The sequence below is a fragment of the Bos indicus genome, chromosome 1 (assembly GCF_029378745.1).
Source record: "Bos indicus isolate NIAB-ARS_2022 breed Sahiwal x Tharparkar chromosome 1, NIAB-ARS_B.indTharparkar_mat_pri_1.0, whole genome shotgun sequence".
In the NCBI taxonomy this organism is placed as follows: Eukaryota; Metazoa; Chordata; class Mammalia; order Artiodactyla; family Bovidae; genus Bos; species Bos indicus.
The window spans coordinates 138,938,323-138,953,671 of NC_091760.1; the positions used below are offsets into that span (position 1 = coordinate 138,938,323).

General features: G+C 43.6%; 1 protein-coding gene across 13 annotated transcripts in view; it reads right to left on the reverse strand.

The window, feature by feature from the left end:
- Window positions 1–7,267: 7,267 nt before the first annotated feature.
- The window catches only part of NEK11 (NIMA related kinase 11), a 274,120-nt gene continuing 266,038 nt past the window's right edge, over window positions 7,268–15,349 (reverse strand). For 10 of the 13 annotated variants that reach the window (XM_070794905.1, XM_070794932.1, XM_070794884.1 and 7 more), the window contains one exon: window positions 7,268–9,417. In XM_070794905.1, the coding sequence (XP_070651006.1) occupies window positions 9,126–9,417 (292 nt within the window). In that variant the 3' untranslated portion in view covers window positions 7,268–9,125. Of the gene's footprint in view, window positions 9,418–10,318; window positions 14,133–15,349 lie in introns of those variants that run through there. The other 3 variants (XM_070794922.1, XM_070794931.1, XM_070794952.1) reach the window with 3 other exon arrangements.

Here is a 15,349-nt window from a genome sequence, read left to right on the forward strand (position 1 = left end):
ATGGGGTAGGGCGGGGGCTCTGTAACTGGGGAAACCTGACACTGTTACCTCTGCACCTCGGCCAGGTGGTCCAGAGCAGCATCAACAGTGGTATGTCTTGTGGGTGCCGTGCACTCGTGTTATGATGGTGATTATAGGGGTGACTGCGTGAACTATCTGGGATCTCTGTACTGTCTTCACATTTTTTCTGTAAATCTAAACTTCTAAAAATAAAGTTTAGGTTTTTTTTTTTTTAATTCAGGATGATGCAATCTAGACTGAAGGAAACTTTACAAAAGAAATGAGCTAGTTTCTTCAGTAAATTAATTACAAGGGAAGAGGAGATGGGGGCAGAATCCATACATTAAAAGAGATTGAGGAGACATATCTAGTGAAGGGATTATTTAGATCCTAATCTGAAGAAACAAAGACTGTGGGGGAGATGTGAATGCTGAGTGGATATTTGATCTATAGGAATTATTGATCATGTTGTAAGTGTAGTTGGATAAATAAATGGCAACCCACTCCACTATTCTTGCCTGGAGAATTCCATGGACACAGGAACCTGGTGGGCTACAGTCCCTGGGGTCACAAAGAGTCAGACACAACTGAGCGACTAACACTTTTAAGTGTAATAGTAGTGTGGCTTTCTACAAAAAAAGATTCTTTTAGAGATACACGCTGAAATATTTATGAATGATAAAAAAATTAACCAGCGAGGGAGTAATGGTGAGACTATAAATAAAATCAAGATTGGCCACAAATTGATCATTTCTGAAGCTAAGGGATAGTTCCCTAACAAAGGCATACTATATTATTCTCTTTATATATAGTTTGATGTTTTTTATAGTAAAAAGTTAAAAAGCTCTTTGACTTCTCATGAAGTTAAAGGTAAAGGTTATAATTTACATTTGAATAAAGCTTTGCATTTCACAAAACGCTTTCACAGAGAAGATCTCTTTTGGTCCAGGAGATGGGGGGAGAGAGGTGAGAGTTTGGTTTTACTTTTTAGGCAAAAGAAGACTGCAAGCATCCCCCATTTGTCAGAAAATTTTACACCATCCCATTTAAGCCTCATAAAAGTTGCCAGGTGTTTCAAATGCAGAACCAAGATTAAGAACCGCTGATTTTGAAGACTATAGGATGGGAGGAGGGAGGGAAAGGAGGTGCCACCTGCAGAGAGCTGCCAGCAGGAGCCCATTGAGGTTTATCCATCAGTACTTAGTGAAAGGGCTAGATGCTGCTGTTATTATTAATTTTTAGGCATTCACATACCTGCAGTTACATCCAGCAGCCTTCAAGGAGGTGGCATTCTACAGAAGCCAGCTCTCTTCTTGATTATTTGCAGGCACAGCATCAAAAATATCCACAGCTGTGTTGCCTGGAGCTCATCAGGTGGGTCCATTTCAGTTAAAGGACAGAATTTTTCAGATACTTCCAGGTTCATACCTGGACCTCTCCCTGCTGAATACCCTACAAATGTTTCAAATCCAGCATACCCAGATACCCCCACCTCTGTGAATGCCTGTCCAGCCCGCCTTCTGGAAACCTAGGAGCCTCCCTGACATCCTGCTCCTTTGCCCACCCCAGGCAGCCCTCACTCCTCAGCTCCCTCTCCTGGTCTCCACCCTCGATGTCCAGACTCATCACATGATGATCAGGCTTCATCTTTGCACCTGGATCGGCCTAATATTGCTTTATCTCAGACGTTTTCAAACCTGCCCTCCACACAGTCTCAAGTTACAGCTCAAAGCCATGTCTTCCTCAGGGGCTGTGCACTTCTAGGGATTCAGCTAAGTAAACTCAACAGCTCATGTGTGGAGTTCTGTGGTGCCTAGTGGTTAGGGTTCTGGCCATTCACTGCCGTGGCCAGGGTTCAGTCCCTGCTTGGAGAGCTGAGATCCCGCAAGCTGTGTGACATGGCCAAAAATAGAGTAGTGTTTAGGAACCTAGTTCCCTGGTGGAGCAGAGGTTAAGATTCTGTGCTTCCAATGAAGGGGGCATGGGTTTGATCAGGTCAGGGAACTAAGATCCCACATGCCATGCTGTATGGTCAAAAAAAAAAAAAAAAAAAAAACAGCTCACATGCGAACTTTGCCTTCTGTATTAGTGATCTGTTGCTGAAATGTACTGTAAAAGGTAGTGACTTAACAATAAACACATCTCACGGTGGCTGATGATCAGGAATTACAGAATGGCTCGCTAGATGGTTCTGGCTCAGAGTTTCTCATGCTGTTTTAGTTCAGCAATCAGCATGGGCTGCATCAGATGAAGGCTTGACTAGGGCAGAAGAATTTGTTTCCCAGGTGGCTCACTGTATGACTGGAAGTTAGAGCTGGTAGCAGAAGTCTCAGTTTCATGCCACATAGATCTTGCCATGGGGTTGCTCGAGTGCCCTCATGACACAGCGGCTGGCTTCTTTCAGAGTGAGGCACCCAAGGGAAAGCAACATGGGATCCATATCTTTTATGACTAGTGTCAGAAGTCATACATGACTTCTACAGGATCCTCCTGACCACAAGGTGATGCCACATGATAGGGAGCTGCACAGACAGAGCAGGATACCTACCAGAGGTGGGGGACCACTGGAGGTGTCTTGGAGACCAGCCACACACCTTCCTCTCAAACCTGCCATGGTCACCCTCACACTCGATGAACTAGTAGCGCGAAAAGATGGCATGTTCTTCATGCCTGTAAGATCTTTGTCTCCTTATTGCCTGAATTTTCCCCCAGCTTTCAGTTCAGTTCAATTCAGTCACTCAGTTGTGTCCCCAGCTTTATTGAGGTATAATTGACCAAGAAAAACTGTATATATTTGAGGGGTACAACATGATGATTTGATATATTTGCTAGACATAAACATTGTGAAATTACCACAATCAGGCTAATTAATGTATGTTATCACCTCACATAGTTACTATTTTGTGTGTGTGTGTATGTGGTGAGAACATTTAAGATTTATTTCTTGGCAAATTGTAAGTCTACAATAATACAGTATTATTAACTACAGTCCTTATGTACATAAAATCTCTAGAACTTATTCACTGCATATAACTGAAACATCGTGCCCTTTAACCAACTATCCCTGTAAGTTTCCTGCTCCTGAGTGATAATACAGCCGGAACAGTTCTGTGGCCAAACTCAGAGTCTGGGGATAGGAAAATACCCCCTCCTATGACAGTGGGAAGAACTAAGAAGTTAAAAAGCAGTCAAGGGTCCAGGGAGGGGTGAACTGGAGCCAAAAATTCAATCTTTAAGAGCAGGAAAAAGTGTAATATTTTGGGACGAAAAAACTCTAGTTGCTGAATGATTGTCTCCCAACTAAACTTATAAATCTGCTTTGCAAATACTCTATTAGCATTAAGCTTTGTTTTCTGTGTAAATCTTAATGGCTCCAGGAGAATCCCCATTGATAGAGGAGCCTGGTGGGCTGCAGTCCATGGAATCACAAAGAGTTGGACACCACTGAGCAACTGAGCACAGCACAGCACTCCTAATGAGTATTTACAGATGTATTATTTCATAAGATATATTTGTTGGACTAAATTTCTGAATTTCCTTCTGAAGTTGGGGGAGAGCTGAGTATACTGAGGGCACTGGGGATGCAGCTCATGTAGGTTCCTGCATGTGAAGTGTGTTGAGACCTGGGCAGGACGTGGAGCTGGTCCTTGGCATCACTCAAAGGCCTTCCAGAGGTGCTTGCTTCACAGCCTCTCAGCTCTCAACTGACTGTAAGCAAATTCCTAGTCAAAGAGCTGGCTGAAAATGGCTGGCTGAAAAGTGTTGACTTTTGGGGTGTGTTTGGATGTCAGTACTAGAATCTTAACCACCTAAGGGGGACTTCAGGGATGAATCTCCAATGATGGGGGATCAGGCAGCCTAATAATAAAATTAATAATTTCTCCTCCAAAGTCGAGAGCATCTTAACAGCATTTAAAGCATGTGCACACGAGCCCCATGAGCAATTCCCCATGATTCAACATGCGACATTATATTGCTTATTTTTTATGGCAATCTTCAGGCAAAGGCAGGAATGACCACAGTACGTGGTGAGAGTGGGTCCAGAATCCTAGTCATCAGGGTGGTGGTTGGTGGTTTAGTTGCTAAGTCGTGTCTGACTCTTTGCGACCCCATGGACTGCAGCCTTCCAGGCTCCTCTGCCTCTGGGATTCTTCAGCCAAGAATACTGGAGTGGGTTGCTATTTCCTTCTCCAGGGGATCTTTCCAACCCATGAATCGAACCCAGGTCTCCTGCATTGTAGGCAGATTCTTTACCAACTGAGCTATGAGGGAAATCATCTGGGAGCAAGTTCAACTGTTTTCCTTATGCAAACAAAGATCACTATCTTTTTATGTGGACCATTTTAAAAGTCTGTTGAATTTGTTGCAGTACTGTTTCTGTTTCATGTTTTTTTGCCACAAGGCATGTGTGATCTTAGTTCCCCAACCAAGGATTGAACTTGCACCCCCTGTATTGGAAGGCAGATTCTTAACCACTAGACTGCCAGGGAAGTCCCAGGAAGATCATTTTAAAATACTCTTTGCTGTGTGGCCACTCCTGTCCCTCTCCCCTCCCCTCTCTCTGTCTCTGCCTCTCTCTCACCCTTTCTTCTTCTCTTCCATTTTTCACTTTTCCTCCTTTATCATGTTGGTGGCCCTTCCCTTCTGACACAGTAGTTAAGGCACATGAGTTGCCCCACCATCGTGAAAGAGGAGTGGAGTATCTCCCCTCCTTGAGCTGCTGTCTATTTGTCTGCTTCCTTTATCCTGAGCCCAAAAAATGGACTGAGAGCTTTCCCTTTGGCCCCAGCCCCAAATACATTAAATAATTAATTCCCATCACTCTCCTTTGTGTGCCTTATTTCTATATCACCCAGAATAGCTGGTGGCATTTCCCCTGCATAAAGAGAAAGCAGAGAGGTCAGTTGGCATTTCTGAAATATATATGTATTTTACAAGGCCACGCAGTAGCAGGGCTTCTTTATTCCTTCATTCCTGTGACTGATTCATAACAAGCAGCTTCCTAGCTCTCCAATTGCTCAGCCAATTTCCACTTACCATCTTGCAATCTGGTCAGTGATTAATGCCCACCTGAGTATGGCTGAGGGACAAAGCATTTTCCCAATGGTAAAATCCAAAAGGAATTTTCTAGTCATTTTAAGTCTGTGCTGCCGCTCCCAGTAAACCAGTTGGAAAATAAACAAAGTGAGCTTCTTTTATAAGATGTGGAGCTCTGATCCAAGATGGTATTTCTTCCTATCTTTCCTTTCTGTGATGGCTGATACAGGGTACAGCATAAATCCTGGTGATAACATGTTTTCCTTCTGGACCTGTCTTCCTAGACATTGTAGGGGACAAGAATAGGCCACCTCCAAATATGCCACTTTGGCATAAGGATTATTTTGAGCTGAAAGTAATTAAGAAACAGCAGATGCAGGAAGAGCTCTGTTAAAAGCATCATTTCCCATGAGAAAAGCACCCTCCCTGCACTGGGGAAAGGATAACATTTTTATCACTGGAGATGGGGCACCGGTGCCGAGACAGATCTGTGCAGACTCCTAACTCACCCCTTATCTGCCACCAGTTCCATGTGTCTCCTTGTCACGGCTCCACAATTCACCCCCCTTGGAGCTCAAGTCTCTTTTCCCTCCGTTTTGTCACATCTCCACATATTGATCCCTGCTCTTTCATCAAAATGGTGTTTAAGTTGTCAGGCCTGTTTCTTTGGCAGTCACTTCTTTCTAAAAAGCACCCCCCCACACACACACATATGTCATGTAAAAACATTAAACCAAATAAAATGTGTATCCTTTTTCTTGTGCTGTCTGTGGTCACTTTACTTTGAAGACTCCAGCTACAGAACCTAAGAGGGTAAGTTCAGTTCAGTCACTCAGTCGTGCCCAAGTCTTTGTGACCCCATGGACCACAGTACACCAGGCCTCCCTGTCCATCACCAACTCCCGGAGTTTACCCAAACTCATGTCCATTGAGTCCGTGGTGCCATCCAACCATCTCATCCTCTGTCGTCCCCTTCTCCACCCACCCTCAATCTTTCCCAGCATCAGGGTCTTTTCAAATGAGTCAGCTCTTCACATCAGATGGCCAAAGTATTGGAGTTTCAGTTTTACCATCAATCCTTCCAATGAACACTCAGGGCTGATCTCCCTTAGGATGGACTGGTTGGATCTCCTTGCAGTCCAAGGGACTCTCAACAGTCTTCTCCAACACCACAGTTCAAAAGCATCAATTCTTTGGCGCTCAGCTTTCTTTATGGTCCTACTCTCACATCCATACATGACCACTGGAAAAACCATACCTTGACGAGATGGACCTTTGTTGACAAAGTTATGTCTCTGCTTTTTAATATGCTGTCTAGGTTGGTCATAACTTTCCTTCCAAGGAGTAAGTGTCTTTTAATTTCATGGCTACAGTCATCATCTGCAGTGATTTTAGAGCCCCCCAAAATAAAGTCAGCCACTGTTTCCACTGTTTGCCCATCATACTGTTCATGGGGTTCTCAATGCAAGAATACTGAAGTGGTTTGCCATTCCCTTCTCCAGTGGACCACATTTTGTCAGAACTCTCCACCATGACCCATCTGTCTTGGGTGGCCCTACATGGCATGGTTTAGTTTCATTGAGTTAGACAAAGCTGTGGTCTGTGTGATCAGATTGGCTAGGTTTCTGTGATTGTGGTCTCAGTCTGTCTGCCCTCTGATGCCCTTTCTCAGTGCCTACTGTCTTACTGGGGTTTCTCTTACCTTAGACGTGGGGTATCTCTTCACGGCTGCTCCAGCAAAGCACAGCCATTGCTCCTGACCTTGGCCGTGGGGTATCTCCTGTCAGCCACTCCAGCGCCGTGCAGCCACCACTAGCCGCTCCATCTGGTAAGAGGGTAAAGGCAGTCTTTTCCCTCCTCCAGTGCCGAGGACCAGCCCCAGCTGATCCAGGGTATTCGAAGGGGAGACGGCGTCGGCGACCTATTCAAATGGTAATTAGAGATATAAAGCGTAATAGAATGAGGATAGCTCAGTAGGAAAATTCAGTGGAGAAAAGAGGCTGAGTAGCTTGGTTTACGCGGAAAATCAATATAACCCGTGACACCAGGTTAGCTCTGACCACGGAGGCCGCAGGCGCCCTCTCGAATAGCGGAAGGTGCCCCACCTTAGACACCTTCTCGAGTGGGTCTTAGAAGCCCAGGCAAATAAGTGGTCGCAGAGGATATCCACGCTCCAGATGGAGACTTCAGCCAGAAGTTAAAGGAAAGAATGACATGGGGAGACCAAGCATTGGTGAGCAAGGCCCATAGCTTTATTTTTAACAGGGGCTTTTATACCCTAAGTTACACATAGAGGATAATAGGGGATGCAAAGTCAGCAGTCTTTGGTTCTTATCAAAAACCAGGGTTTCTTTCCTGCAAATTTATCGTATACAAATGGTTTAGGTGATTTACATCATCTTCTGGCCAGAAGGCCTACTAACATTTTATGACTCTTGACAAGGACGTATCAACAAAGACTTATTTTCTCTAAGAGTAATTATTTTAAGGTTTGGTGCCATCTTCCAAAGATAAAATTGCATTCCTATAGGGCGGATGTGTAATGGGTTTACAACAAAGGAAAGAATTTATTACCTTAAGGGTCTAAAGTTACTAACACCAAGGCCAGTACTTATTTTTTCTATATGCCAACTATTAATACACATTCAAGGATACAATTCAGGGGATGTGAAAACTTGGCAACAAGCATTGACTCATCAATGAAATCCTTTACTAGTTTATTCTGACAGTTTCTAACTCTCTGAGAGGCTGTAAGCCATTTGAATATCTTAAACTTCCCGTGCCTCTGGAGGCTGGGAGACTGTAAACAATCGTATGCATAGCTGCAGGAGTCCGGGTAAACTTGTCAGGCGAGTTAGAGAGCCATCTGAGGGGTTTGGATTTAAACACTCCTAATTGCCCAGGAACTTTATTAATTGGAGCTGTAAGTTAACTCTTTGACAGAGAGAGAGCGAGATGGTGGTAGGGGACAGCCCCCAGTAAAGTCAGAGGTGAGAGCACAAAGCAATAAAGTAGGCAGACTCTGGTTTTTGGGGGGGAAAATGCTCGAGAATATCCGGGCGGACTCCTGAGGCTCAATCCCGCCTTTGCGTATGCCGAGCCTCCTTCCTCATGACCTTTGTCACGAGCGGAATGCCTCACCGGCTCCCGGCACTCCAGTATGTTCTTAAATGCAGGGTGATGTTCCCTGGACATGTTTTACATGTGAAATAGTTAAAAATCTACCTATTTCCTCTTCTGATCCAAAAACTCACCCAAGTGTCAGGGAGGAGGAAATTTCCCCTCTGCCCCTCTTGAGTTCTTGTGACTGGACTAAAAATAAAATTGACACCAGACAGAGTATCAGGGACTTGAACCTGGCCAAAATCCAGGTTAGGACTCCAACCCACATGACCAGGACTCTCTCACTCTCTCTCTTTCTCTGGTGAAAAGATTTGATGAAGTAAGATTCTTATAGTAATGAGCACAGCACTGGACAATAATAGGCAACAAGCAAAGTCTTAGCTCCTCTACGTAGTAATTATCCTTAGATGGATGTGCTATGTTCAACAAGATACTTCTGGATAGGACAAGAGAAAAATAGGTGATTGATTTTATAGCAACGAATAAAAGTCGTTAATACTCCTTGGATGAGTTTGGGGAATACATCACAGAAAGGACTCACTCTCTCTTTACACATGTGCACTTCTTGCTTGCTAGGCATTCAAGGGTAAAGTGGGCCGAAAGCTGGCAACCTGAGACAGGTACCTCTGGCCCCTGAGAAGCAGCTCAGCACGTCAGAGGCTGGGGACCAACCCCCCTCAGGAGCAGGCTGCCCACAGTCCCTGGAGGCTCAGAGCAGTCGGCACTGAGTGGAAATGTGAAGAGCATGTGCCCTCTCCCAGGCCAAGGCCAGGGTGAGCCAACCCTGCTGGAGACCCAAAGGCACTAGAGCAGGACTACTCTTCAGGAAGACAAGCCGATCCATGTGCCTGTCTCACAGTATAGACCTGACAACACTAAGGCCCAAGCTGACTACTCTCTGAAGGAGATTGACAAGGGATTGAAGGTAGAGACCGCTGCTCTGCACCCAGGTCCCAGAACAGACGTCAGCGACAGTGCTGATGGATTTTCACAGGCGCCTTGTCCACTGGGACCTGCTTGCTTCTGACAGTTGCTTCATGATGGTTCTGGGGAAGAGTGACCCCTTCTGCCCTGGTGATCAGCAACTGCTCCTCAAAGTAGAGTAGTTGGTCAACCTCAAAACAGTCACTGGCTCGAGGTACCACTGTTTCCAGAGCTGCCCAGACCTCTGCCTCGCTGGCTCCCTGCTGCCTTGCTCTCTTGAGGTAACTGTAGACCTCCTCAAACACCTCCGCTCCCAGCTTCTGCACAGCGGATCTGCCAGGCAAGTCAGGAAAAAGCAAGAAAAGTTACACACTGAGAAACTGTACAGTCAGCCCTGTGTGTCCACAGGTGGTTGAAGCTGGGGGTGTGGAACCTGTGGATACCAAGGGTGACTGCACTGCCATTTTATACAAGGGACTTGAGCACCCATGGATTTTGGTATCTGCAGAGGGCAGGCACATTTCCTGGAACCAATCCTCCATGGATACCATGTTTGTGTTTTTTTTGGATATCATGCTTTTTAAAATCATTAATTAGCGACTTTCCTGGTGGTCCTGGTGACTGAGACTCCATGCTCACAAGGCAGGGGACCCAGGTTTGATCCCTCCACAGGGAACTAGATCCCACACACTGTGCTCTCAGTGAAGGAGGACTGGTTGATCCATGGTGAGACAACTAGATCCCACATGATGCAACTAAGACCCAGAGCAGCCAAATAAATAAATAAGTATAAAAAAATTTTTTTAATGAAAAATGTGTGATGAATTAGGTTGATGATTATACAGTCGTCCCTTTGGCACGGCATTCATTCAGGACCCCTTGCAAATACCAAAACCATGGATGCTCAAGTCCCTTTTATAAAACGGCATAGTATTTGCATATAACCTATGCACATATCATGGAGAAGACAATGGCACCCCACTCTAGTACTCTTGCCTGGAAAATCCCATGGACAGAGGAGCCTGGTAGGCTGCAGTCCATGGGGTCAAGAAGAGTCGGACACGACTGAGTGACTTCACTTTCACTTTTCACTTTCATGCATTGGAGAAGGAAATGGCAACCCACTCCAGTGTTCTTGCATGGAGAATCCCAGGGACAGGGGAGCCTGGTGGGCTGCCGTCTATGGGGTCGCACAAAGTCGGACACGACTGAAGCGACTTAGCAGCAGCAGCAGCAGCATGCACATATCATCTCTAGATTACTTACAATACATAATACAATGTAAATGCCATGTGAATACTTGTAAATACAATGTAAATGCTATGAAAATTGTTGCTGCTTGCAGCAAATTCAAGTTTTGCTTTTTGGAACTTTCTAGAATTTCTTTTTCAAATATTTTTGATCCCCAGTTGGTTGAAGCCACAGATGCAGAGCCCAAGGATACTAAGGGGCAAGTATAAATATTTTTATAACTTTAACTGAAGAAATGTTTCTTTACTCTTCATTTTAATGAATTTGGTGAAAAGAAAAATCAGTTCTTTTTCCCCAGAATCTTAAATGCATTACTGCTAGACAATAATGATAGTAATGCTAACAATAACTGAAGGCATTAATCACAAATGCTTTCATTTATTTTTTTAAGCTTTTATTGTACAGTGTTGTACAATCTTGTAATCCCTAGAAGACATAGAACTGGGTTAGGTATTATGACAGATAAAAAGAAGTAACTGATCCTGATCTAGTTTACAGGCTTGTAATTACAATGCAAGATATATGCACCTTAAATTTTAACTTACATTTTTATATTAAGTCAGAGCTTACACAATGCTTTTACATTTATTCTCTCAAATGACCCTTGTAAACTAAGCAACACATTGAATCTTCATCTCCATTTTACAGATGACAATAAGTATGTTGGCTTTCACAAACTCAAACAGCTAGTGGTTAATGGAACTTGAACTCAAACAAAGGTCTTAGAACTTCAAGTGCTGGAGAGACTGGCAGCCCTAGGGCCCCACATCCTCCAGCTTGTGTAGGTTTCCCACTTTTGCTAAGAGATAATCAGAACCGAACCCAAGACACTTCACATCTGTAGTCACCTCAACCACTCCCAGAAATTCATACTTTCCTTGCTGACATGTACCAAACCACAGTCAGATCCCATCACTTCACTGTCTCAGACTCCTATAACATTAGGGTCTGGTCCCTTCCCTACTCTCATTTATAGGCTGTACATAATCTGCCTCCTGCCTTCCTCCACCAACCTGCTCTGTCTTGTCCACAGTCTGCCTTAGCCATTAGGTTCCAGTCACACCTACCTCCTTTCTGTTCCTTAAAAACAACCCAAGCTTATTCCCACCTCTGGGTCTGTGCACAAGCTGTTCTCTCTTCCCTAAAATACTTTTCCCTTTGATCTTTATATTGCTGCCTCCTTCTTGCCATTCAGATCTCAGCTTAAATATCACCTTCTTGGAGAAACCATCCTTCCCCACCAAGTCTAAGAGATCCACCCAGTTGTTCCACAGGATCACACAACCTGAACTATTTGCACAGCACATATTACTTTTGGTATTTTTCTTCCATCTTTTTGTGTGTATCTGTTTGCTGTTGGCCTCTCCCTACTTCCCTAATTAGCATACAAATTCCATAAAGGAGGGACTCAGCACCTAGGACAGGACCAGGCATTCAGTAGGTGCTCAGGAAAGACTTGGGGAATGAAGAAATGACCTAGATGGCCACCAGGTGCCATCAAATAGTGTCTCATGAAAGTTCCTGGTTGGGAAAATCAGGGATACCTTGTGGAAGAGGTGGAGGCACCATCTCACTTGAGCTGTAACAGCTGGAGGACGTGTGTGGGAGCAGCGGGAGACCAGTGAGGTGCCTGGCGGGTGTGGAGGATGCGCAAAGTGAGCGAGAGCCACATGAACACAACATTAAAGAAACCTTAGAATGTGATTATTAATATTAACCACTGATGATAAAGAAGCCCCAAATGTCCCCTGAAACCATACTAACAGTTCTTGCACTTTCTGTGTGTGCCAGGCTCCATTCTGAGCATCATCTCAGATCATCTCTTTAAATCTTTATAACAACAGTGTAGATAGACATTATTGTCATTCCCATTTTACAGATGAAGAAACTGAGATACTGAGTGTATATATACATACACATATACATATACATATACATATATATATATATATGGAGAGGGTATCATGTAACCTGCCCACCAGCACCTAACTTTTAAGTGGTGGAGCTGGAATGTGAGTCCCAGCAGTTTCACTCCAGTACTCATTCTTTTCATCACTAGGATACGGTCGTCGGATTCAGAGAGATCAGAGTTGGATCCTGGCTCTCCCTTTCACAGGCTGCATGACCTTGTGCCAGTTCCTTAACCTCTCTGAGCCTTGGGCTTTTCATATTTAAGTGATATTTATGCATACACAGGTGGCACAGTGGTGAAGAATCTGCCTGCCAATTTAGGAAACAGGTGATGGCAGTTTTGATCCCTGGGTTGGGAAGAACCCCTGGAGTAGGAAATGGCAACCCACTTCACTATTCTTGCCTGGAAAAATTCCACGGACAGAGGAGCCTGGCAGGCTACAGTCCATGGGGTCACAAAGAGTTGGACATGACTGAATGACTGAGCGCGCACACACACACATACACACACACATTTAAGCAGAGTACCTGTCGCCTACCAGGAACCTGATAACCATTTTTTTACTCTAGTGTCCATTATTGTTGCTTCCCCAGTGGTGAATGACACAGTAATCCTACTTCAGTTCAACTGGGAGCTTCAAGTAATTTTGTTGTTCTGCTGCCAGTTGAGACACTCTTTTAAATACTTTTATCTTTTCTAGCTGAATTTGGGGGTGAAGTGAAGTGAAGTTGCTGAGTTGTGTCCGACTCTTTGCGATACCATGGACTGTAGCCTACCAGGTTCCTCTGTCCATGGGATTTTCCAGGCAATAGTACTAGAGTGGATTGCCATTTCCTTCTCCGGGGATCTTCCCGACCCAGGGATCGAACCCAGGTCTTCCGCATTGTAGACAGATGCTTTCCTATCTGAGCCACCAGGGAAGCTCCCGAATTTGGGGGGTGGGGGGTGACATAAAAAGACTGGTGGCCCAGTGGGATTTAAGAAAAAGTAGTTTTGTAGAGAGAAACTGAGTTTAACAGAAAACATTAAGAGACACAGATTATTCTTTAGACACAGTTTAAGGAAACCTTGAAAAATGATTTTAAAGAACATAAGAAAATCCTGCACATTAAATATGTATGAGGCCCTACAGGAATAAAAGAGTGCCATAAGCTCTCCCTTTAATACCATTGTCTTAATGGTCATTGGTGCTAACAAGTACCAGGAACCTTTATGAAAGGTGGATTTTGTACCACTTCTCTCCATGTCTAGTATTTCCAATGTCCGTCTCTGAATCTGGTGGGCAGAGACAGATGACCACGTCACATGCTTGGGCAACACATGACACCCCTAGATGGGATGTGTGACTTTCAGGCCCTTTATGAAAATGGTGGTGCAATAGGTTCTTGTTGGGTACCTGGTTACAGCTAACCATTCCTGGAAGGGCTATTTTATTTGTGATCTAAACATCCTCCAGCAAATGTTGATGCATAAACTCACTGTCTAAAAAGAAAAATCCATCTAGGTATAATTTATGAAACACAGCTAAAATATAGAGCATTGAAAGGTTGAGAGTAAGCAAATCTAAAAATAAAAGATATGCCAGGCAAATAAAAACCAAAAGAAATCTGCATTAGTATATATGTTTTATGAGACAAAATAGATTTAAGGGGAAAAAAAGCCTTAATAGAATAAAGAATGCCACTAGATAATGAAAACAGTTTAATCCACCAGGAAGAAATGAAAATTCTAAATCTGCATGCATCTAATAAAGTAGAATAAAAATACATCAAGTGCAGGACTTCCCGGATGCTCCAGTGGTTAAGAATCTGTCTTGCAATGTAGGGGACTCGGTGCGATCCCTGGTTGAGGAATTAAGATCCCGTGTGTCTAAAGAGTCTACATGCTGCAAAATAAGCCAAAGCCAAAAAAAAAAAAAATCATCAAGCAGTACAGGGAGAAACTGTCAAATACATTCTCATAATGTAGGATTTCAGTTATTGATATACGAAAGCATTGGAAAAAATTAGTAACAGAAAATCTGAATACACTTATTAAGCTAGATTTAATAGATATATATAGGACCCTCTCCCATCTGATGATTATAGCAACCACATTCTCTCCAGACTCTCATGTAACATTTACAAAAAACTGACCATATACTAGACAACAATTCAAGTTACTACACTTTTCAAATACTGATTTTTATACGAGATCTTGTTATCCGACCACAGTACAATTGTTAAAAACTTGTAACAAAAATATGTGGTAAACATTTCTGTGTTTGTAAATTTATTTATTACAAATAAATTGTGGGTCAATAACAAAATCAGGCCTGCCATAAACAAATGCCAAAAGAAAAGTCACAGGTGCTTTAAGATTTACATGTTGTAAGATTGCACCATAAATCTACTCTGACACTCAGAAAACAGGCTGTAATATTCCTGCAATGATGTGTTCTAGGAATCACAAAACAGAATATTCTATTTCAGGGGTCTTTCCTGCTATTATCTAAGATTTGAAAAGGGAAGGGAGTGTTTCCTGTGTTGTTTAAGGGGGAAAGGGGGGTTAGTTTTATCAAACGGAGGAACTATCCCTTTAGTTAGGTGGATAACTCAAGTAAAAAGAACTTTATTCTCAAATGAAAAAAAGTGTATTTTAATTCTTTTTCATCTATTTTGTCCCATGCTTCATATCCTTAATCAATTTTATCCTCTTGTTCAAAGCATTTTAAGTGTTTCAGATCAGATCAGTTGCTCAGTCGTGTCTGACTCTTTGCGACCCCATGAATCGCAGCATGCCAGGCCTCCCTGTCCATCACCAATTCCTGGAGTTCACCCAAACTCGCATCCATCGAGTCAGCGATGCCATCCAGCCATCTCATACTCTGTCGTCCCCTTCTCCTCCTGCCCCTAATCCCTCCCAGCATCAGAGTCTTTTCCAATGAGACAACTCTTCACATGAGGTGGCCAAAGTACTGGAGTTTCAGCTTTAGCATCATTCCTTCCAAAGAAATCCCAGGGCTGATCTCCTTCAGAATGGACTGGTTAGATCTCCTTTCAGTCCAAGGGACTCTCAAGAGTCTTCTCCAACACCACAGTTCAAAAGCATCAATTCTTCGGC